Below are 22898 nucleotides of genomic sequence, written 5' to 3' on the forward strand. Positions count from 1 at the left end.
TCACTCTCTGAAAAACAACTAAAGGACTTTATTGACTCAACTTGTATAACAAATGACACTTAAGTAATTCATTGACAAGCCAGAACAATGGCAGGACTGAAAGCCTATTAAGTCATTTTTTCCAGCAGACACCACACTGCACTGGGTGTAAATTTCTCGTTAATTAATAAAGACTTAAATATTTAACTGATTAATTTTTATGAAAAAATCATAAAATATAATGGTTCTTAGGATAAGAGATTGAGGTTACTCACATTTATTGACTGGGCTGTACAAGAAATCCATTTAGAAAAAGGCTTCCAGTTGAGACTCAGAACACTCAAAGCACTCATTGCAAACACTGTGAAAACTAAGTGCTGATATTGCTCTTACTTTCAGTGCATTTTCATTTTTCATCTGATGACTGCTTTTAGCATACTTTGTTTAGGGAGGAATATTCCATTCAGCTTATACACACACAGCATTTCCAAGTCCCATCACCCCAGGCCTGTTTACCTAAGGATTTCGCTTAAAATTGTAGTGCACCTTTCCCAAATAACACAGCTCTGCCTCCTCTGTTCCCTGCTGAGTTTGCAACCTAATCTGTAGACATGCATGCATGCCAGCCTTTCCCACCTAACCTCAACTCTGTGTCCCTCTTCAAGATGTCCTCAGCCTTCTCCATTCCTTGCCTCTTATTTCATAGTGCCTGCTTGGAGGGAGAGGTCCTCTCTGGCTTTTCTACTTCAGAGCAAAACACTTAAGCTCATTCGGCCCTGCTAGAAACTGATGATTTGCTTCTATCCTTCTTCCACACTTAGGTCCCAGTTTCACATGGGATCCACAGTCCCATGCAAATAAGCACCATGGAGGTGCACGATGCCTACACAGACAAAATTCCCTTTGAATCCACAAGAGAAGCTCAGCTTTTAAAACCTGCCGGGTCACCATATTACCCACACTGACCTCTGTTTTACAGCACATTAGGCTTTTCCCAATTATTATTCCACTGAGATCTGCAGGTTTAGTCCAACCAGCTGACTTTGCAAGATCGGGGCTAACCTTTTCCATCCCATAGGAAGTAATAACAAGAAAAAGAAACTTAGAGGAAAAATCAAAGGAAAATAATTTCCTGACATTCTAGCCTTAGCTGTTATCAACGCATATTGCATTTCACTTCATCTTCTACACAACTCTTGGCATATTCAGCACCTCTGATGGAAATCAGTGTAGTAAGACGACAACAAACAAACCCAGGGCTCTTCAGCCCTCTTGGCTGTATCATTTCTATTTATCTGTTGTCTGCATAAGTCCCTTTATTATAAACTCGTTCTTGAGGCTAAACATTAATGAGAGATACTGAAAGCTCAAAGCTCAGATTTCTGCCAGCTCAATAGAATTTATAATCATTGCAAATGCTTTTCATATAAAAAGCTAATATTTTTAATCTTTCTTTCTTTCCTGAATTAAAAGCCTCTTTCATATTTGATGTATTAACTGTATTAGCATTTGTTCTCTACGGATATCAAATCTTGATTACAATTATTTGCATGCTAATGCTTATTAGTACATCCAACTGGATGTGAACAATAAATAGAAAAGAGTGTAAAGTGCAGAACACTTCATGTTGTATATTTGTAGAAAAGGATGGGAAGCTGTAATTGCCAATGATTGCAGCCAAGCCTATATTAATTGGAGTGAAATCTAAGGTGAAAGTAATATAAAATATGTATTTTAGTTTGACATAAGTTAGAGGGCTAGATGAGTTTATTAAATTTGGCTAGAAAATAGAATAAATCTTGTTTCTTTACGTTTCCTCAGGTACAGCATTTTGAGTAATGTAAGTGGTTAAATAATGTCATTCCCATAGTCGTTCTTAATTCACTTGATAAAATACACCTGATCTGTGAAGAACACAAACGTGCCAACACCCGAAGGAGCTGGAGAGCATGAACATGGCTCCAATGAAAGCCATGAGCTGGTGGGCACTGTCTGGAACCACATGAGCTGGGTCTCATAGTCCATACCTCCAGCTCCTTGTCCTGCTGGTAGATCAGCACCAGTTCACCCAGAACTGCTCTCAAGCCATTATCACTGTTGTGATACTGAGGTTTTGGTGCTGCTGTTAATCTTTGGCAAGTACAGAAGAATCATGCTTACTTTGCTCTTTGGGGTCTTTGCTTGTCCCTGTCCCTTTCTCTCAGTTTTTCTGCTCAAGGGCAATTGCTTCCATACTGCCACAAATCACTGCAGGGTTTTCTCTCCTCCATGAAGGCCAGGAGCTTCCCACCCTTCTGCACACCAAACTGAGCAGTGAAGTTATTGGTTCTTTGGGACAGAACCTCAGATGAGAGGCTGCCTTTGGATCCCCCAGCATTATGAGGGAGCATTGGGGAACAGACCAGCCTGGGTATGTGCCACAGTGATACACCACCAGCTTTAGACTGCTCTATGTGGAAAGGGGTAATTTGCTTAGGATAAAAAGACTATCCCCTACCAAGCAATTGAACAAGAACTGTAACAAGACGTTGAACAATGACTTGAATGACCACCAGTAGGATCTGAACTCTGATTCTAGGGTACTTGAAAATCTCTTAGCACAGTCCTAGTGCAAATATAGAACTTCGATCTGATGTAGGACTTCACCTCAATACAATGCTGGCCTGAACGCAGGAGTATGAGCCAAGCAAGGCACACTAACACCTACGTTGTGACAAGATAACCTCTTTTTTTTCTGAAAACTGAGTTTAATTGCAGTTTCATTCATGATAACGACCTACATAATTTTCAATAATTGGATACAATTTATCTTTTCTTAATGAAAAAAGGAAATTAGCAAAAAAGATAGGATACTGGAAAATTCTTCATCTGAAACCTCTTCATTAATTATTAGGATGTCTAAACACCATTTTCAGAGCTGTAGTTACAGATAAAGAATCCAGCTTATGTATGTTCTTTATTCTTCTGCAGTCTACACTGTAATACTATGCTTAAAACCCTGCTCCCAGGAGGTATACATTTTATTTGGATACCATTAGCTCCGCTTCTGAAGTGACTGATAACTCCACATACACTTTTTAGAACAGGTAGTGTGACCACCATCACAAACACAAACATATCCTCTGAAATGATTAAATTAAGACACTTAGGACTTACTGCCATTCATCTGAGTAACCTGATTCTTTCCATTCTTTTTCAGTGGGCTTTGTATCAAATTCAGCATTCAAAAATCCTTACTTTTAAAGTAATTAATTATTATAATTGGCATCGTGTTCCTTATCACTAGCTCTGATATCAGCATTCAATAGATGAAACAAAACAAGCTGGACTTTGAATAGATTGGTATATCTGCTATAATCTTGCAGATGACAATGATTAATAAAACTCAGTATAAAACACTGCATTTACCAAGTCTCGTTTCACATTTGTTGACTTACTAAATTACTTTGACACATCTCCAGTTTATGTACTATTACTGAAGAATAACTACACAACAGATGGCAGTGTGTTTGCATTACAGTTTTTTTCAGCAGGTCATTCTACAAGGTGGTTATAGAGATTGATACATATTATTAAGCAGTAGGACTTTTTTGGTAATATGAATCAGATAATCAGCACCAACAAATTAACTTCTACATGGGAAAGGAGACACATATCATCGGAGACAATGCCTTTAACAGCAACACTATCAAGGACTAAGATTGGAGTAGAGCCCTTATGTAAAAATAGAGATTTCTACAGAGAATAATTCTACAGACCTTTGAATCTCCCAAAAATATTAAAAGAATTACTATTAAATAAAATTGGAATTAATTTGGTATATAATTAAATGCCTGCAGCAGTACCTATTGCATTTTTCTACCATGAGAAATAAGTGGAAAAATTATTATCTCATGTCAACTAAAAATAATACCTTACAAAAGTTGCAAATAAAGAAAAGTATTGCAAAGGAAAGCTATGCTCCTCTGAGAGACATGCTAGCTATTTCTTCCTTTCTTTTTCTAAAAGAAAGCAAAAACAAAAAAACAAATCCAAAACAAACTTCAGAGTCCTTGATTCCTAGAACAGAGATGAAGATATTTGAATGAAAAGTTACATTTCCACCCAGCCGCACTGCAGACTGAATCAAACTTTTCAGTCTAGTGGGAATTACTTTGGTTCTCTTGCCTCAGTCAACACTCTGCAGTGCTACACAACGTGTCAGTACTGATTTATAGATCAGAACAGTTTGAATCTGAGTTAAGACTAAATGACCAGAGAGAAGAGGAAGAAAAAGGCAATCTGCAGCTTACAATGTCTGCCTTCCACTCCCACTGTCACCCCATTCCCTAGAGAAGACATTTGCCTTTCTGGGGCATATAAACATAAGGCATTATATCAGTGGAACATACAGTTGTTAATTGTAGTTGTAACCATAAGCAGTCCTTTCTGTTTTGTCTGGTTGATGGGAACTGAAACGTGACATTTCAATTGATTTTCAGGCAAAAAGACAGCTAATATTAAAGACACTCTGTCAACATCTTGAAAAGAAATGATAACGAAAGAGTTAACAAAACACTGTGATTGTGAGTTCTTCCTAGGAACAACAGGAAGACAAAGTTCTGATGAAACAGAGCATTTTTTAAAAGGAACATCTCTTTTGGCATCCTATTACAATATAAGGCTGCCACTGGGGAGGGCAGAGAACAGCTGTTTTCGATGAGAAATTCTAGCTTGTCTCTGTGGGTGAGTATTCCTATTTATGATGTACCCTGCCTACTGTCAGACCACTAATTTTTGGTAATACGGGCTCCATCTTTGAGGCACAAAAAGGGTGAAGTGGTGAAATAATTTGGATGTTGAAAATTCACTGCTTGATGTCTCCCATAGTAAATTCGACCCTGGAATATTAAGGGGCGTTAAATAAATTGGACAAAGAGGTGTTTGGGGAGTAAAAGTGCCAGACACGCTGCCGTGAATGAGCAATTAGATGTTCGCGAACCAGCTTATCACAAATTACATGCCTACAATATCTATTACTGTAATGACCTTGAGAGTTGACTCATATTCTCCCTTAACCTAATGAGCATGCTGAGTATAATCAATTACGTCTGCAATTAAAATTATAATTTGTCTAACAAACTCTTCTTTGCTTTCAGACATTTTTAACAAAGCTTGTTACATACTGGTAAAAGATAAATATTAATTTTCTGCTGGGTTCTCATTTTTTTTCACTTACTCTGTGGTTAATATAAGAAATCACATTACCTCTCAATTTTTGTTTATTTATTTTTATATTTTCAGCAAAATTTAGTTAAGTTTCAGTCTTGAACGTCATGGGATAATTGCAACATTTAACAGCAATTTATCATTTCCCAATAGGGTTTGCAGAGTATCTTTGCCCGCCTATTGAAATTTGTTTGCATGTTCCACTAAAGAATAAATGCAAATATCCTGCCTTTAACTTCTATGCATACACACATGCACTTGTCCTGTTCTACTGGAGTGACCAGAAGGTGTTCTGCTCAACAGAGCTGACATCTGCTTGCCAGCCTAGTCTTTCTGGGGTCAAATCAACCCAATAAAAGCTAAACACAGCCCTAAATATTAAGGAACAGGATGTCATTTGTTGCAATCTGCTGCTAATTACAATGTCAACGAGGCACACAACTTTTTTCCTTCTGTATTCACATGTTCAACAAATGCCTCCAAACATCAGTATGGAAATTCAACATATTAATCATCAGAAAATGGAAAGAACTGAAAGAGGTGTTTTAAAAATGCCTGCACACATTTCGTGCAAGGAATGAGCAAAGCAAACTCAGTTCTCAAGAAAGGAAAACCCCAGCAAATTTAATGCACAATAATTTTAAACCCTTGAAATGATGAATTCCCGCATGAGTTGAGAGAACTTTCAGTGGAGCTGCATCTCTCCTAAGTGGGCGCTGCTTGGACACTGCTTGTGTAGGTAGACCTGGCTCTTCCTACAACACAGCCAGCAATCCATCTCCCAGCTTCAATCAGCCGCCAGGCAAGCCCAGCAAACACAAACAAAGCACAGCCTCAACCGCTAACGAACGCGATGCCACTGCTCATTTTGCAAGCTGCTGTTAATTAGAGAGCCAAGCAGGAAGGCAGTGCCTGAGGCCCAGCTGCTGTCCAGGTATTGCTACAGCACAGCGATGCACTGAGGAATTGCACCCAAGGAATTTTCTCACCTGGGACAGCAGTGTTTTGGCACATGGCATTTTTTATGCAGAAGGGAATTAGGGAATAAGGGAAAGACTCATTTCCCTCTCCCACAGTCTGCTTTTAGAACTCCCAATTACATGAAAGTATGTCAAACTGAAAAGCACTGCTTGCTTATTTTCCTTCTGCAACACATCTTCCCAGGACCTTCCCATGTTGATTACTCTTAATGCTTCCCATGAAATATCTATGGCTACCTCAGAAATGAGGTATGGCAAAGCTGTGTTATTTCTGTGGAATCAATCAAATTTCTGACAGAAATGAGTTTGGTTTCCTCCACAGTTCAGATCTTTGTCACACAACTACACCTGGATTGGTGCCTAACTGCAGGGGGACACAGCTGGAAGCACAGAAATGAGGGAGAAAAGGTACTTTGGCTGCAAGAATAGACACGAGTCACTCTTCCCAATCAGGTACAGATAAGTAATAAACTATTCTATATTTTGCATTTATTTTTATCAACAAAATCTAATCAAGATGGTTGGTGTGTTTTTTTTTAAACAACTCAATATTTACACCAAATAAGATTACACAGCAAATTAAATCATAAATCTATACAACTAGGCCCAACTTCTGCCCCTTCACACCAAGAACAGCTTTGCTCTCCTGAGCACCTCATTCAAGTCTGAGAGCTTCAAAACTAGTTAAGAATTTAATCATTCAATAACATGCATGAAACAAGTAATTGTGTGTGGGGGGGAAAGTTTATTATTTAATTAGGCTCTGGTGGTAATCAATAGTAATCTATTAATTCATTAATTTGCAAAGCCTTTGCTTTTATGCATGTCCACAAATTCTATTAAACAGATTTACTTTTTTTAATTTATGAACTTTCCACCTTCACAATGCAAGAAGTGCTCAAACTGTATATATTAAGTAGAGCGAGTAACTGCGCAACAGGAATGCATGAATGCCCTATAGAACTGACTGCAGGATAAGATTTAATACTGAAAACAAGGGAAAGAAATAAAACAACAGGGCCGATTCTCCCCAGGACGTATGCATAATTCTCATTAATGTTAATGAACGATTCTAAATGTATGTGCACTGAAGGGGAGTTTATTAGAACCTAATAAATTCTGGGATTTTCCTTTATTTTATTTTGTTTTACTTCATAGTTACTAAAGCAGTGGACTTTTATAGGGGAAGTAGAAAATACTTAAAAAATAAAACCACTACATCAAAATTTGCTTCATAGGTTGCTTTCTTAAAATGCTGCTTTGCATACATATAACTATTAATTTTAGCTTCAGATTATAAAGTATGTGCAACAAAAAGAACTGCTTACACAAATAAAGTTAAAAAAAAGAATGGAAATGGCAAAAGCTCCACTGATTTAGCCGATGTATTTTCACAAGTGAACTAAATCATCTGTATCAGAGAATCTCGCCTTCAACAACAAGGTTATCCTGTTTATCTGGGGCTTAAAGAATTGAACATGTGAAACAGACTCACAGAATCATAGAGGTTGGAAGGGACCTCCCTGCATTATTCTAAACTCACACAGACTGGCTTCACCAAAGGGTCACAACTGAAATAATGGTTTGGGTTGAGCTCAAAGTTAATTTACAGATATGAAGTGTACATCTATTGTGTACAGTCTGAACTGATCTGTTCTTTATCCAGGAAGAAAGTCTGCCCCCTAACGTTAATTCCTCTCCAGAAGTCTTGAGACAGGCTAGGAGGCTGAGTGGGAAAACACAACAGTTTTCATGGTCTAATTGCCTATTCTGCAATTAGGAATGGAAGGTTCATTCATAGATCAGTTACATAATTTAAAAATAGACAAAGTGCTACGCTTGGGTATTACCTTTCTTTTGAATACCAAAAACTAGACTTGAAATCAGACAGAGAGAAATTCAACATTCATGAAATCAAGTAGAGAAATTCACCATTTCAGATTTTAACATTTCTAACAGCAAGATCAAGACAATAATTCACACAAGCACTTTCCATCTGGTCTAGTTTATTTTCTTCCAGCTTCTCACAGAAAGAATTTGGATCAGTGATGTCAGGCAAAGAACTTCATTTTATGTTGTCTAAGGCAGCAATGGAGAAGGTAATTCACAAAAAGCATAGATGAAAATGAAAAGAAAATGGTTTGATTCTTCAGAGGTAATAAGCTAGGAGATTACCAAAGGAGAAACCATTTTTCTCCTTAGAAAGACCTGAGCAATTTGGCAAATGCAAGATGCCTTTCCAATATTCAGCCTTTAGTACTGGGTAAAAATATCCTTGTCCCTGGCAGCACAGTGTGGCTCTGCACTACTAGGCAGGATTTGTTTACATGAGATGTGAAGCACACACCTCACTTAGGCCTGGTACATCATATGGGTATGGGCAGAAATGGATTTGTGGTGGGATCCAGTGGTAAAAGAAAGGATCAATTTTACTCATATGGCTAATTATTATGAGGTGAATTTTCCTCTCTGAAAGCAGTCTGTTTTCAAAGAAGGCAAGTGTTAAAGCAGGGAATCTAAGCTGCTCTCCTCATACCTTACTTGTTCACTTCAATCTTCTGCAGAAAAGGGTGTGGTGCACCTCAATTACCTAAAAAAACAGCACCATGGTGCAAACAGGGAGCACTGCTTGATAGCTGTCACCAAACCAGTAAACAACCTAGAAAAATACAGCAGGGAATTGCAGACCTCTGAGAACCACAGCTAGTCCAGGTGCTGCCATGTGAAGTCATCACATGAGCAGCATAGGATAAGCTACATGTTTTAACCCCCCATCACTATGAGAAAATGAAAGAAAAAGGTAAAATACTGGGCACCACACAAAGTGCCCTTACATCCATTCTTATTTAACCTCAGAAAACATTGTTACAGCAATGTCTCCATCACCAGCCAACTTGGGCTTTTTCTACTTCTAACCAAATGAGGAGGAGCCATTTGATAAAGCTCCCAGAGACGGGTTTTTAAAGGTATAGTTCATATTTTTCCAAACTCCAGCTTGGCTTTACAGAGCAACCAGTGACCTTGGCTATGAGAGGTCTTGTCAGAGTGCACAGAAGCAGCATTCAGGAAGCATGAGGGATATGAGGCTTGAGAGAGGGGGTTTGCTTTCTCTTTTGCTGAATGCTCTGGGTTTATCCAGCCTGGCTTGCAGCAAGCATGATACAAGAACTGCTGAAGTGCCCAGAATACTTTAGGTTATTTTTATTTAAACAGTAAAAATATTACATGCCCTTCACCTTGTCATCCTGTCTGGAGCTTACTGAGCAAGTTATATTCTATTATTTTAACCCTGATTTTCCATTTCTAAATCATTTCTAGCAGAGTCTTTTCTTTCTCTAAAATAAAGTCCTCCATGGGCTAACATGGTGCTGCCAGAACAGATGAAAATGCATGCCCTGGATCAGACGTGCTTACATCTCAGATGTGCTTAGATTTTCAATAGGTTCTAGGACAGTGTAACCACCTACTCTTTGATGTGATAAAACCTTTCTAGGAACAGAGCTAGGAAAGATTTCAATTCCCTTGCTGCCACATGCAAAAACATTACATGCGCTCTCCCTGTTTACTTGAAATTGTTAAGCAACAAACTCATTCAAGCTGTGCAGTCCCTCTAGGGGGCTGCAGAAAGTTTTAGGTAGACAGCTTGTTCTTTTTTGGAAGAGGAGGAGACTTCAAGGGGAAATTGATCCAGCTTAATATTTTCTTCATTTTTGCACTGATAAGGCAGCATGAGCTCTAATAAATTTCAGCTCTCTTCTGGCTGAAACTGGGTCATTAACATGAGAGAAGCAACAATTCTCCCTTTCCATGGGAGACTGAGATGTCACAGCATCCAGCCACACAACCGAGGTGCCGAAGTTTAACACAGGTCAGTCAAGTGAAAACAGTTTGGGATAAGAACACCCAGTAAACTCAGCCACAAGACTGGTTAAAAGCGGCTAAGTGCCTGATGATGGAAGGCATGCAATGGAAAGAAGAAAAGTTTTCTATTTCACTCATGACCTCCTACCATGCCTTCTGGATCTGTAGTCAGCATATGAATATTATTACAGTAGATTTTAGGAGAATGTAACAGCAGACCCTGTTAGGTTAGAATGCAAACATAAAGGAAGTAGGAGCCTGGAGAAGCAGTGGGTGCCCATCCCTGGAGGTGGTCAAGGCTACAGATGGGGCCCTGGGCAGCCTGAGCTGGTGGGAGGCAGCCAGCCCATAGCACAGGGTTGGAGCTTGGGTGGGCTTTAAGGTCCCTCCCAACCCAAGTTAGTCTATGACTCTACATGTGAAATCACGAGATCAGAGCACTGGGACACAGTACTGTGTTATAAATAATGATATTAATTTTTAGAAAGAGTTATTCAGAAGGCTATTAACTGAAATAAACCCTGCAACACTTTCTCAATAAACAATTTTCACCTAATACAAAACATGGAACAGCATCAAGTTGTTATGTCTGAATCAAATAGGAATGCTTTAACAGGTAAGATGTTACACATTTTTTGGAGAGCTACATTCTTGCAGAAAGCAATGTTTTGTAACCTAAAAATATGAAAAGGAAACAAGAAAGCAGCAAGCTTTCCCACCCCCGTTAAATGAAGAGGCTTATAAGATACCAGCTTAATACAGAGTGTTACAGATAAGATGGAGCCTGGAAAGAAATTCATACACTAACCACACAAAAATTAATCAGACATCCTTGACTATGCTATTAATGATTTTAGACCTCTTGCATTGTCTGGGATTTCAAGAGGTTTTGCATTTGCAGCACAATAGGGTATTTGTAGGACCTGTACTCAAGAGTGGCAGTTGATTGATTGTACATACTCAGGGACAGAGGATGATTTAAATGCAAAACATATTGCTGTAACATGAGAACAAAGGAGTGAAAGACACTTCCTAATTAAAACATAGGATTTTTGATCCTAATCTCAGTCATAGTGGGGGCAAATGAAAAGCAGCATCTATCACAATTCATGAATTTCTCAACATTCCTCTCCATCTTGGGTTTGTTTTTCTTTTGTTTTTCTTTTTTTTTTTCTTTTTTTTTCTTTTTTTTTTCTTTTTTTTTGGCAGAAAATGCCTATTCAGTAAAACAGAAAGCGCTTGCAGAAGAGATTTTCCTTCCATGAAGAAAATACTTTGATGCTTTCAAAGTACCCTCTTAAAGCACTTGCAGAAGAAAACTTCCCCCACCTTTCAGCCAGAAATACTTTCTTATTTTGAATTGTAACTCTGTTTATAGGGGGGAAAAAAAAAGATTGAAGTGCTTTCAAATGCTCAAATAAACTCTCCTGAATTATATGTACAAAATTCTTATGACACAAAAATTGTAAATATACGAATGCACTCCAGGAAAAAAAAAACAGTAAACAGTACTGTGTATTTAAAGCATCTGTGTTAAAGCAGTCATGGGCTGTCCTGGAGATGCAGGTGAAAGGGCAGAGCACAGGGAGGCCTGGCAGGATTTAACCCTCCCCTGCTGGAACCCACCAGTTTGCTTTGGGCAGCACCAGGCAGTGTCCCACCACAAACAGGGCACACATTCCCTGCAGCTTAGCTCTCACTCGTCGTCCTTTGGGAAAGCAAAGAAGGTCTGCAGCAGAAAGCAGTCATGCCCAGCAAGGGATGAGCAAGATGCTCGCTGAAGCCAACTGAGCTGCATGACTTTTAATATCTAAGAGTACATTAAGGCAAATTAAACAAACATTTGAGCCCACTTACTTCCTTACTGTGGTTTAATTTAGACAGTGTCAATAACTCTGACTAGCACTGGGGGTATTTTTGGAATTAAACTACCTAAAGAGATTATTCACCTAAGAAATCCATATGGTAAGAAAGGAGGGAAGAAGCGCTACTGTAAAATAGTAAAATCTTACTTTGTTACCATTCTTCAATTTAGATCTTCTGAAATCTCCCTTGCTTTCCTCATTTATAGTCTTATTTTTAAAATCCTAGGTAATCAGGGTTTTGTTTTTTTTTTTATTATTTGTTTACTTCATAGACTCACCCATTCAGGTATTCTGTTTGTCTACAGACAGAGAATGGTACCACTTTTCAAGGCATGTCGTGACGCTCACTACTGGAAATTCAAAATCATTCAGATTCTGAGTGGTGAATTTAGCATTAATTCACTGCTAAAGAGATTTTTTTTCCCACAATTTCTGTCCCCATCCCTTCAGGGAACCTCACCATCTCATATTTCTAGCTCAGACTTCATTACCCAGGTCTTCATTTCCATTTATCTGTGCCTTGGAGCCCTGGATATTCTCAGTCAGGATGGTGTCATGTCCATCAATCACTGGGAAGTTTCCAAATTCCCAGTTTTCTTTCATCTCTTTCAGCCTTCAAAAAACCTCAACAACTGCACATGGTTGTTACTGGGCTCTTTGAACCTGTTGTAGGAACCTTTGTCCCGCAGAAATAAATAGGAGGCACTACTTTCAGAGCAATCTACGGCAGGTCTTAAGATACATCTGGAACCAGTGTGTTCTGGGGCTTCGAATGCAGAAAACAAAAAACAACACGATGTATGTAATGAACACAAGTGAGGTCCTGACAGAAAAAAAATGATTTAAAAAAGGAAATTGGGACCTTATGGCTGTATCTGTTAGTCGTGTCATAGAAAACACAGGCCTGGCTAAAGGACTAGAAGGAACATTAGAAAAACACAAGGCTGGTTTTGAAAAGATTTTTAAAGAAATGAGTAAGAATTATTATTAGAGCAAGTAGGAAACAAAAGCTAACAAAGGGTTTTAAGTGGTGGTTGGCACGAGTCAAACAATCTAGATGCCCCAGCTGCTTCACAGCTGCTGTAAGGGCCACTACAGTCCTAGCTTTGCAAACATTCTGCATAAACACCCTACAAACCCCACTCCAACCTAAATACAGCACCATAACAGAAAAAAAATGTTAATCTGAAAACAGAGATCCCAGCCTTAGAACCACTGAATTTGCTGCAATACTACACACGCTCCAACCAAATATTAGTGAGGTTCCCAAAGCACTTTCAAGAGACTGCTGTACTGCATCAGATCATTTCTGGGCATCCCACAAGCTTTCACAAAAATCACGGTTCTTAAGAGTAAAGCAAACAAGACCATTTGCTCATGTTTCAGTGCAAACTGGTTTTCTAAAACTTGCTTAATCTGTGTCTTTTCTACTTGAAATTTTACATTCACTTAGAGGTAAGATATCTTTGCATTTCTCAAATGGCATTGTTTTTGTTTTTTTTTTCCCCTGTTGTTTTAAGGGAGAAAAAGGTAAGCCTCCAATATTCCATTGAACAGACTCACATCTGCCAGCCTGCAGGGAAAGCAGGCCAAGGCATCAGGAGTACTGCAGTTGGTGAATTCAATCCCTCTGATGCAATCAGGCTGCAATGTGATCTGATTACACTTAACGACTCAGAGCTGAAGTCCAGTACTCCACATCCAGAGACAAGTAGACAAATAGTACAGAAGAGCTCCTGTGGGCTTAAATAAACCCTACGCTCCACAGTTCTGGTGAAGATTTCTAAAGAATGAAAGCCAGGTGGATTGATTTAACACAGCATTAAAAAACATCTGGGAAAGAAAAACACGCACATCAAAAAATAATGGTTAGGCAATTTTCTCAGTGTAAAATAATTAGTGGAATGTGCGACACACATAATTTCCGCATGTATTCCTACACTGCCACCATCAGCCTCAAATTCTCATTTCTTTATGTGAACCTGTAATTGGCAAACAGGCCATGGATAATAGTAAAGGTGCTGAGCTGACAGAGACTTCGACACAGCTGCAAAATAGAGGATGTGTTCATATGTGTTAGCACAATGGATACTTGCTGTGCAATATTATCTTGTCTCTACAGATAAATTAGTTGCATCGTGCTCCTGCCAGCTTGATTTGTTTAGCCTTTACAGAGCACAGAGCACATGGAATTTCTTGTGATTGAATCTCACATAAAAGGTAAACCTGAGAGTTTATCCTGCGCTACGCTATACATCCACCAAGGCAGCCAGAGCATTTGCTGACTTGATGTTGGAAAGAAGGCTATAAAATATACCGGGGAAAATCTTGAAACGTCACTCACTTGACATAGCAATAAGAGCTCTGCATTAAGATGCAGAGCTGATTTCCCTGATCCATGAAATTGCCTGGATATTTAAGGCATTCTCAGACAGAACCAGTGTGAAACTCATCCTCCACTCCTGGCAGAAGGACACTGTAGGTTTTGCATTCACTAAGAAAAACAGAGCTCAAAATTGCAGATATAAATATTCTTTAAGATAGGACCTCAATACAATTTCCTCCTTCTCAAGTCAGAAGAAATAAGAATTCAGAAAGCATTTAAACCTGGAAGAATGTCATGCTTGCTGACCCACTGCTTAGAGATACTCAGGTTCTCTGTTGTGAGTTGGTACAAGAACCTCTTGTACTTCATAAAGCATGAAGGGTGCAAGTCTGTGAGCACCTTCATAGAGAGGCATTTATCCCTGCCATAAATAGGCGATAGGGTTAGACTGCATACAATCCGTAGGCAGCTGTGGAAAAGATTATGAAACAATACTTTGTGTTTCTTTATGGTCAGAGACCTTCAGTGTGACTCCTTAGCAAATGTGTTCTTTCCAATCACAAAAGCCTCAGAAAGGAGCCATCTATACTTCCCAAATAATAGTGAGCTGAGGATCAGCCATAGATTTTATTCCAAACACACAGAGCTCATTAATAGGAGAATTTGGAAGGACCATGAGCTTTCCTGAAATGCCATTCTGCAGGTTCTGATACCTTAAATTCAAAGGCAGATGGTATCTACAAAGAAAGGAGCACAACAATTGCAGAGCTACCTGTTAGAAGATGAACAGGTTCCATTTAGATAACAAGTAAGGTTTCAGTACAGGCGCCACTGCAGTATTCGACACTGCAGCATGTCTGTCTGAAAGCTGCACACACCAGCAGGTTTCACACTGTCACAATGAAGATCTAACACTGGCCAACAATATCTTACTGATGACTCTATCCAAAAATCACACTGAAAAGTAATCTCCTTTAAACCTGGTGCAGTAGATGTGTAATTTCAGGCATCTCCATAGCAAAGACCTGAGATGTACTCAAGCTGAGGTCCAAGCAGACCTCCTTGATTGAAAAAGATTTTCTTAATCTTTTTCAGATAAAACTTCTCAGTCAGCTTTTGTTTTCTGCTGAGCTGATAGCTCTTTCCATTTTGTAGCATGGTTTTGCAACTATCATTTTAACAGCCAGTACTCTTTATTTCCTGTAATTCAGTTCCTATGAAACACATGCAGCAGTCCACATTAATGCAGGTATATGGAATTATACAAAACACAAATAGAAAAGACTCTTCAAGCCATCTGGTATGTGCCTCCATTCAAAGCCAGATCAGCTACACCTAATTAGCTTCTGACACATACTTGCCTACCCTATTGAAACAGAGCTCCACAAAATCCCTTGGATACTTATTCAGATGCTTTGCTATTCTTACTGTTAGAATGTTTTTCTAATATTAAGTCTGTTCCAGAAATTTTAATTACAAGTTCCCTTAGAGGAAAGCTGGATTACAGTGAAGAAAGAAAACCACATTCATAAACACATGACACACTGAATTCAAAGTTCATCAATTACTCGTAGATCATACAGGTGTTCTTTCAAACTTCTTGATTTGAAAGAATTTAAGCAGAACCAGCTATTTATGTACCCTCCCTATTGTTCACTTTAAAGAAGATCTTGATCATAGTAATTTCTTCCCAATTTCAGTTTTGAAAGCTCTAAGTTCTCTGAAGAAAATAGTTGTTGGCAGTTTCAGATGATAAACATCCTTAAGCGATGATGATAAATTACAGTGTTGCCCAATGATGCAGAAAAGTAGAGAAAAGCAAACTGTTAACCCCCAGTCTAGGAACATGCAGACTTTATTATGGAGTCTGGAATACGCAGCTCTAGGAGCAGGTCATTTTCATCTCACTGCTCATTAGAAGTGTGAGATGGAAGTGCTAAGGGTGGGTACCATTTGCAGGGTACTAGACAAATTAATACTCTTCATCTCCAGCATGAATAGAGAATTACACAAAATTTCTTCCCCTTTTAAGACTTGCAGAAACATCTGTTATTGTTCACAGTCACACAGGATGGAGGATTTTGCATCTGGTTTTGTTCATTCAGCAAATTTTCTCACTTTTTAATATACTCATCCCCATAAACTCTTTTTTATGCAGGAAAAAATACTTGTCCGGAATAGTAAAAGAAATCCTGTGAACCATTTGCTAAGACATGTTGGTGTTTAATAATGAAACTTATTCAGGGAAGTATTTAAACTGTGACACTTTCACCCATGAAAAAGCATTCCCAGTGAAACCCACCCAATACACACTAAGCCATGACCTGAAGAAGCTATTTTATTGCAGTACTGCAGTAAATTGTATTACGCTCTTTTATCACTGCTCAGCTTTCCAAAGCTTGAGGATTTTCTAATTTCTTCTTTTCTCTCCCTATCACCTCCCTGCTAAATATTCAAAGCAGACAACAAAAAGGCAGAGGAAAAATAAGGTCAATACAGCAAATTGGAAAGAAGTAAAATGTTTCTATATGCTATTTGCTTGTTAGAGTTATCTTAATCAACCCGAACAGCTTCTTTGAGCCATCTAATCTGATTTTACAAAGTACTAAACCATAGCCATATTTGACTTTCCTTTGATTCCAAATGTTAAAAAAATAGCCTTTATCTAATGTTTAGGCATACAATCTAACTACACATGCATTTGCATTACGAGGCAGTGAAACATGGCTGGAGAGCCATCTTGGATGTTATCTATGTTATTACTCAAGTAGAGAGTACAGTCATAAATCCTTTTCCATTCCATCCCCCGCCTTTTTTTTTTTTTTCAGAAGTACACTTGGAATCTGTTTTTAAGCTTCACTGGCTTCACTACATTTGAACTTCTGTAACAAGAATGTGACATGAATATTTACAGAGGGAGCACAGACAAAAGGTATGTTTTCATAACGTGGTTTAGCTTAACTGTTCCTATAATTAGCTAGAACTCATTGGGTAATAAAGAGACAAACATAGAGATGATGAATGGAAGGGCAATATTTTCCTCTAGAAGACAAACAAAAAACTTCAAAAGATGCTTCTTTCTATGGCTTTCCTTGCATAAATACACACAACAGTTTGGAAAAGATATTTTCATCATTGAAAACTTCAGTCTAGAAAAAAAAACAACCTGTAAACATCTTCCTGTGCAATTTCAATAAAAAGCATTTACAACTATTGCACACTTGGGATCTTTTGATCTCAAGGATAACATAATGGTACAGCAATGGTCTGCAGATGACTAGCTTTGATTTTTTATTAGTTCTTATAATTGTCTCTTAATTTGTATTTTGCATAATAAGCACTCACCTTCACCGTTTGTCCAGCTTCAGGGCCATCCTGTAAGCAAAGGGTGAAATCTCAGGTTAGAGGAACTAACAAGGATCACACACAGGGATTCAGAAATATCACTCATTAATCATTTACATCCAATTTCACTGTATGGTAATTTAGCATATTCTCCAGAGGACCTTTCCATCCAAAGTTTTCAGGCTAGTGCCTTTCCACATCAGGCCACAGCAAACTGAGAAGCTGCATCTTAGACCACAAAAACCACAGCTGTTAATTGTCATGCTTTCAGATTGTTTTTTTGAATAGCTAGCAATAGGTTTCTGATCCTTGTGAATATAAAATCAGATGTGTGAGAATTTAATCAAAGCATGCTTTTTTAAAGTCTTATACTAATAAAACTGGCTTAGTCCCTGATATGTTTTAAATAGAGATGTTTTTTGGAGTACAAACCCAGCACAAATCCAAAAGGTCTGAATTGACAACATATTTACGTGGCCACTTCTATCACCCTGCATATGAACAAGGGTAGCCGGAGGGCAGGAACTCCCTTTTTCCATCCCAAGCAGTGGGTTGCCTTCTCTAGGTCAGTCCTCTAACACTTCTTCCCCTCTGCCCACTCCCTTTAATTGTTATTTTCCATTTATTGTCCCCTAGTGTTTGAAAGCCCCTTTTGTCACAGGCCTAGGGAAGAAGGTTGGAAGCTTGCTAAAACAAACCATTAACCCTCCTTTTAGCTGACTGGTTTACAAACCTGAATCGTGATGGTGAGTGAGGTGGCACAGAAGTGTTTCTCCACTGCGTTGCCAACCCTTTGTGCCGTACGAAATAAATCAGCCACTTCCTCAGGATACAGGTCACGGAAACGCTCCACCGGTCGCAGAGGGCAAACGAGAACATCTGAAGGTGGGATTGTCAAGGCACAAACACAAATCTGAGTGGCCCAGCAGGACAAGTGTCTCACCCCTCACTTCGTAACATGTTTCTGATCACCTCTGAATTACGCAGACTCCTCCTGCTCTGAGGGTTACAGCAATTAAAACATGAGGCTAAATACATTCGTTCATCATATGACTAAAATAAGGCTCATATGCCATTATTAACACATTTAAATGAAAGCAAAATTTTCAAAAGCTCAAACTTGCAATTTCAAGCCATGCACAGAACTGTTGGAATGCAGCATCTTTGTACATAAGAGATGTTCCTTCTTGTGTTTAAAAATGGGTGAAAGCCGAAAGATTTTAAGGTGAGTTTGTGTTTGTGAACTGAGGCAACAGTTTTACAGTGCTCTTCCAGATACATAATATGCATAAAAACGTGATCTGACACCTTAAAATTTTACGTATCTAAATGTGAAGAACTGCACTGTACTGATAATAGCAAGGAATCTTTAGGAAAAATTTCTTCTCAGAAAGGCAGTGGTTCATATTGCCCAGGGAGTGGTGGAGTCATCGTCCCCAGAGGTGCTCCAGAACTGTGGAGATGTGGCTCTCAGGGATGTGGTCAGTGGGCACAGTGGGCGTGGGTTGGACTTAAGGGCCTTCACAGTCTTTTCCAATCTTAATTATTCTATGATTCTACAAATGCTCATCTGTCATAAACACTATATGATGTTAGAAACACAGTAAGATATTTCAGGTTTTTCCCTATTAAGCACTAACACTGCAAATACTTTGATTTCATCCTACCTTGGTAACAGTGCTCCATGACTCAGTGAAATGAAGCCATAAAGTAAACAATGGAAAGCACACAGACGCTATTCACAGCCACCTGCCCTGCTGCGTTCACAGAAATTAATAATTGCTATGGTTCCTCACTTGAAAGTCAGTTTCGTAACATTATTAATAGTGTCCAGAATTCTCTGCAGAGCTTCAGTTGTGTAAATCAGGCAAGAAAGCACTTGGGATTCGTTTCTAATTTCTGTTCCCTGCAGACAGGATTTTTTTTTTTCCTTTTTTTTCTGATTTAGTTTGTGTTTGTATAGTGCTCTTACAATCACCTCTAACGCCAGTTGAAGTCTCATGACCAAAGGCTAGGAAAATTAACAACTTCTAGTGTTTTCAGTATTAAAACGGGTGCACAAAGGACTATTTGAAGAAAATTAAGCTCCATGCCATTGTACTACAGTAATATTTATTTTTACTGCATCTCAAAGCCTGCAGGTATTCAGGAACATTCTCTGTGTTCCAAGAAACATAACTAGGAGATGCTCTGTAGCCGTAACAGGTTCACACAGAGGTTACTCTGACATGACTTAAGATGCCTCAAGAACCTCAGGAGACATCTGAAACAAAGAACGACTAGCACATGCAAACGATGTTTTATTTCCACAAACAGAGAGATATGTTTGCATTCATCAAGCTTATCACTGGAATCTCAATTAAAATTCTGGCTGGAGGGGGAAATCAGACATTTTTTGGAAGCAAAGAAGTAGGGGCAGGTTTTGATAATTTTTTAGAGTCCTGATGAGGACAAACAATCTTGTAATGGATATTTGCTTAACCGGGAGCAGATTTTTCCAGCAAGCCCCACAGCTAGCAGCTCTCTGCTCTCAACAGGAGAAGCCTGGCCTCAGCTGTGGGCATTAATCTGCTTTGAGAACTTGGCCCTTCCTCACTCAGTACAACAGCAGCTATGCCACCACTACTGGTTTCCTCTTTTTATAACTCACAGTATTAAAATACTTCAAGGAAGGAGAAAAACATATTTAGCAAACAGTTACTTAGAAATGAAACTATCTTGATTGGGGAAAGAATTCTTATTTTGTGGATTTTCAGTTCCAGGATGCTGTTTCTCCTGGTGAGCTACTGGGCATAATAGAGCTCCTGTAATTTATTTGTGCCTTCCCAGCACACTGTACAAAGCATCTTCACAAAGGATGCTATTGGCTGAACTCGGGGCCCAAGGGAAGAGCTGGAAACTTGCTTGGCAGACCTGATTTCCATACCAGGAATAAAGGAATAGAAAAACTAATTAATTCTACTCATAAAAAGGAAATCCATGTCAACAGTAAAACAGGAAAAAGGACATTCGTTTAATCTGAGTTCATTTTTCAAAAGGAGAGAAGGGAAGCTTTTACCCTTAGGGCATCTGATACTTAAGTAGATAATTATCCTTCTTCTGCAGCACTGCTTTATTATCATGGGTCAACGAACCATTTATAAATGAAGAATTTCCCCTCACTTACCTCTAGCAAAACTGCTGCTTACATTAAGACAATTTCCTTTCCTCCTCCAGAATTCTTCACTCCCTCTCAGACCTGCTCATGCTTCACCAGCAATTGTTTGTTCTCTACCTGGCTCAGGGCCAAGGCCACAGGTATGAATTTTTTGCATTAATCATAGTTTCTACAGCCATATATTAACACTGGACTACTTGTCACTGTGATGCATTGCAAAAACCAAGGGCTAAACACCCTTGTGAGGGCTCACTCCCAAAGCATGCAGTAAAGAGAGCACAAGCCGTGTGAATTCTGTTGCTGACCAAGGCAAGACATCTGTTTTCTCTTCTTAATTCCATCACTAATCTGTTCTGTCATTTGTGCAAGTTGTCTCTGTATCTCTCTCTCCTTCTCCACCCTTTATCTGCCTTATCCGCTCAGATAGCGTTTGCCAGTTGGTGCAATGGATGTTTTCTTATGAGGCTCCCTGCTGACGTGGGGCCGCGTGATGCTCCTGCATTATCAAATGATGCTCCCATAAACTACGTCCTTCAGCAAAGAGGAGATTCACTTCCTCCTTCCATTACCAAGGCTCATTTACAACTCAAACTAGATTTAACCATATTTCTGTCTTTGAATGTGATAAATAATTCAAAGGCACAATCACACACTGAAGCATCGTTACTGAACTTTCCATCATTTCAAAATAATTCTACAAAGAATAATGATAGAAATTCTGAATCAGAGCTAAATTAACATGAGAATGTAATTAGGACAACATTCAAGTTATATTTAACTATGAATATATAAAAAGGCAAATGTTAGAATGAATTCATGGATTTGAGGTCATTAGGAAAACAACCATTCACTGCAACTTTGAGTCATACATTTTAACTACAGTTTCCAGCACTGGGAGAGTTTGTAACATTGTATCCTGGTCCGATTTTAATCTAAATAAGAGTTCTATTCATCTCAAAAATCCTCCTAAATTTCAAATCAGATAAACTGTTCATTGCTTTCTGCAATTACCCTCTGCAAACACTGCTGTGAACTACCGAGATGCTTCAGGTGACTGTGTATTAATGATGCAAGTGAGAGTGAGTCCATACCTCTGTGTACGTGCAATCGCTCCTCCAACAGCAGCAGCTGCTGCCATCCAAGAAGCCTCAGGGCATCCAGCTGCTGCTGCAGAAGGACAGGAGCCTTCCCTATGCCCTGTGTCGCATCTGCCAGCCAGGGGGATGGCTGCATCAGCTTGGGGCACTGAAAATGGCAGCAGGTGCCTGTGGTTGGGCAACAGCCTCCATCTCTACAGAGCAGCCAAGCAGGATGAGGGGTTGATTCCTGGCAGACGTGCTGCCACACTGAAGGCAGCATTCTGCCTTTGGAGAGTTGGGACTTCATGTTTCCTTTCTCTAAAAACCATAATTAATAATCTCATGATTTCTCCATTCACTCTGAACTGCTACTGACTGATGAAGTTTCTATTTCTAATCTTTGATGTGCACAGCTGTTATTTCCTTCAAATTCTCTGAGTCAGTCCAACATCATTAGAGTGTGTGCGATTTAATATGTCAACTTCTCCATCCTAAGGAATGAAAAACCTTTACACCTCATTATAATTTGTGTACGTTCCTTTCTCTGGATCTCTCAGCAGCCTTACTTTCTTGTCCCAATACCTAAATATGCAGACACAAATCAATATGCACATCCTCTTGCACACTAAAAGCTTCATTAATGATTTATTAAACAATTAGGAATGTCAGTATTTTCCAAAAACTGGCAGTAGACAGGGCTAAAGCTCCAGCTGTATCAGTGGAAGTGTGAAACCATGAAGTAGTAAGTAAAACAACAGTGGGTCAGACCCACTGCCCTCAAACCACTAACCTCAAATTGAGCTGAAACCCAAGGATAACCTGCAACCTCAACAAATCAGCATGTCCTTACATACCGGGCACAGTAGCCCAGTCCCCACATATCCTTGAGGAGATTGTTTAATGAACTAAAGCCTGTAAACCCCTTCCATAATTCAAATTAACAGCCTTTTCCTTTCTCCCACTGTTTGTATAATTAAGATGGTTACCTGTTTGGAAAAGCTCAGACTCATGGCCAAGTAAGCACAGTTCAACAAGTCTCTGCACACCAGCAGAGCCAGGATGCTGAAACGTGTCAGCTCCCAGCACTCAACGTCAAGG

The 22898-nt window shown here is 39.1% G+C and overlaps 1 protein-coding gene across 3 annotated transcripts in view; it reads right to left on the reverse strand.

Moving 5' to 3' along the window:
- FHIT (fragile histidine triad diadenosine triphosphatase) overlaps positions 1-22898 on the reverse strand; it is a 504434-nt gene that overhangs the window by 110559 nt on the left and 370977 nt on the right. For all 3 annotated transcript variants that reach the window (XM_015875326.2, XM_032447238.1, XM_015875327.2), the window contains 2 exons: positions 18298-18443; positions 17565-17594 (listed from right to left, as the gene is read on the reverse strand). In XM_015875326.2, the coding sequence (XP_015730812.1) occupies positions 17565-17594; positions 18298-18443 (176 nt within the window). The remainder of the gene's footprint in view (positions 1-17564; positions 17595-18297; positions 18444-22898) is intronic.

This window comes from Coturnix japonica, chromosome 12 (assembly GCF_001577835.2).
Source record: "Coturnix japonica isolate 7356 chromosome 12, Coturnix japonica 2.1, whole genome shotgun sequence".
Taxonomy (NCBI): Eukaryota; Metazoa; Chordata; class Aves; order Galliformes; family Phasianidae; genus Coturnix; species Coturnix japonica.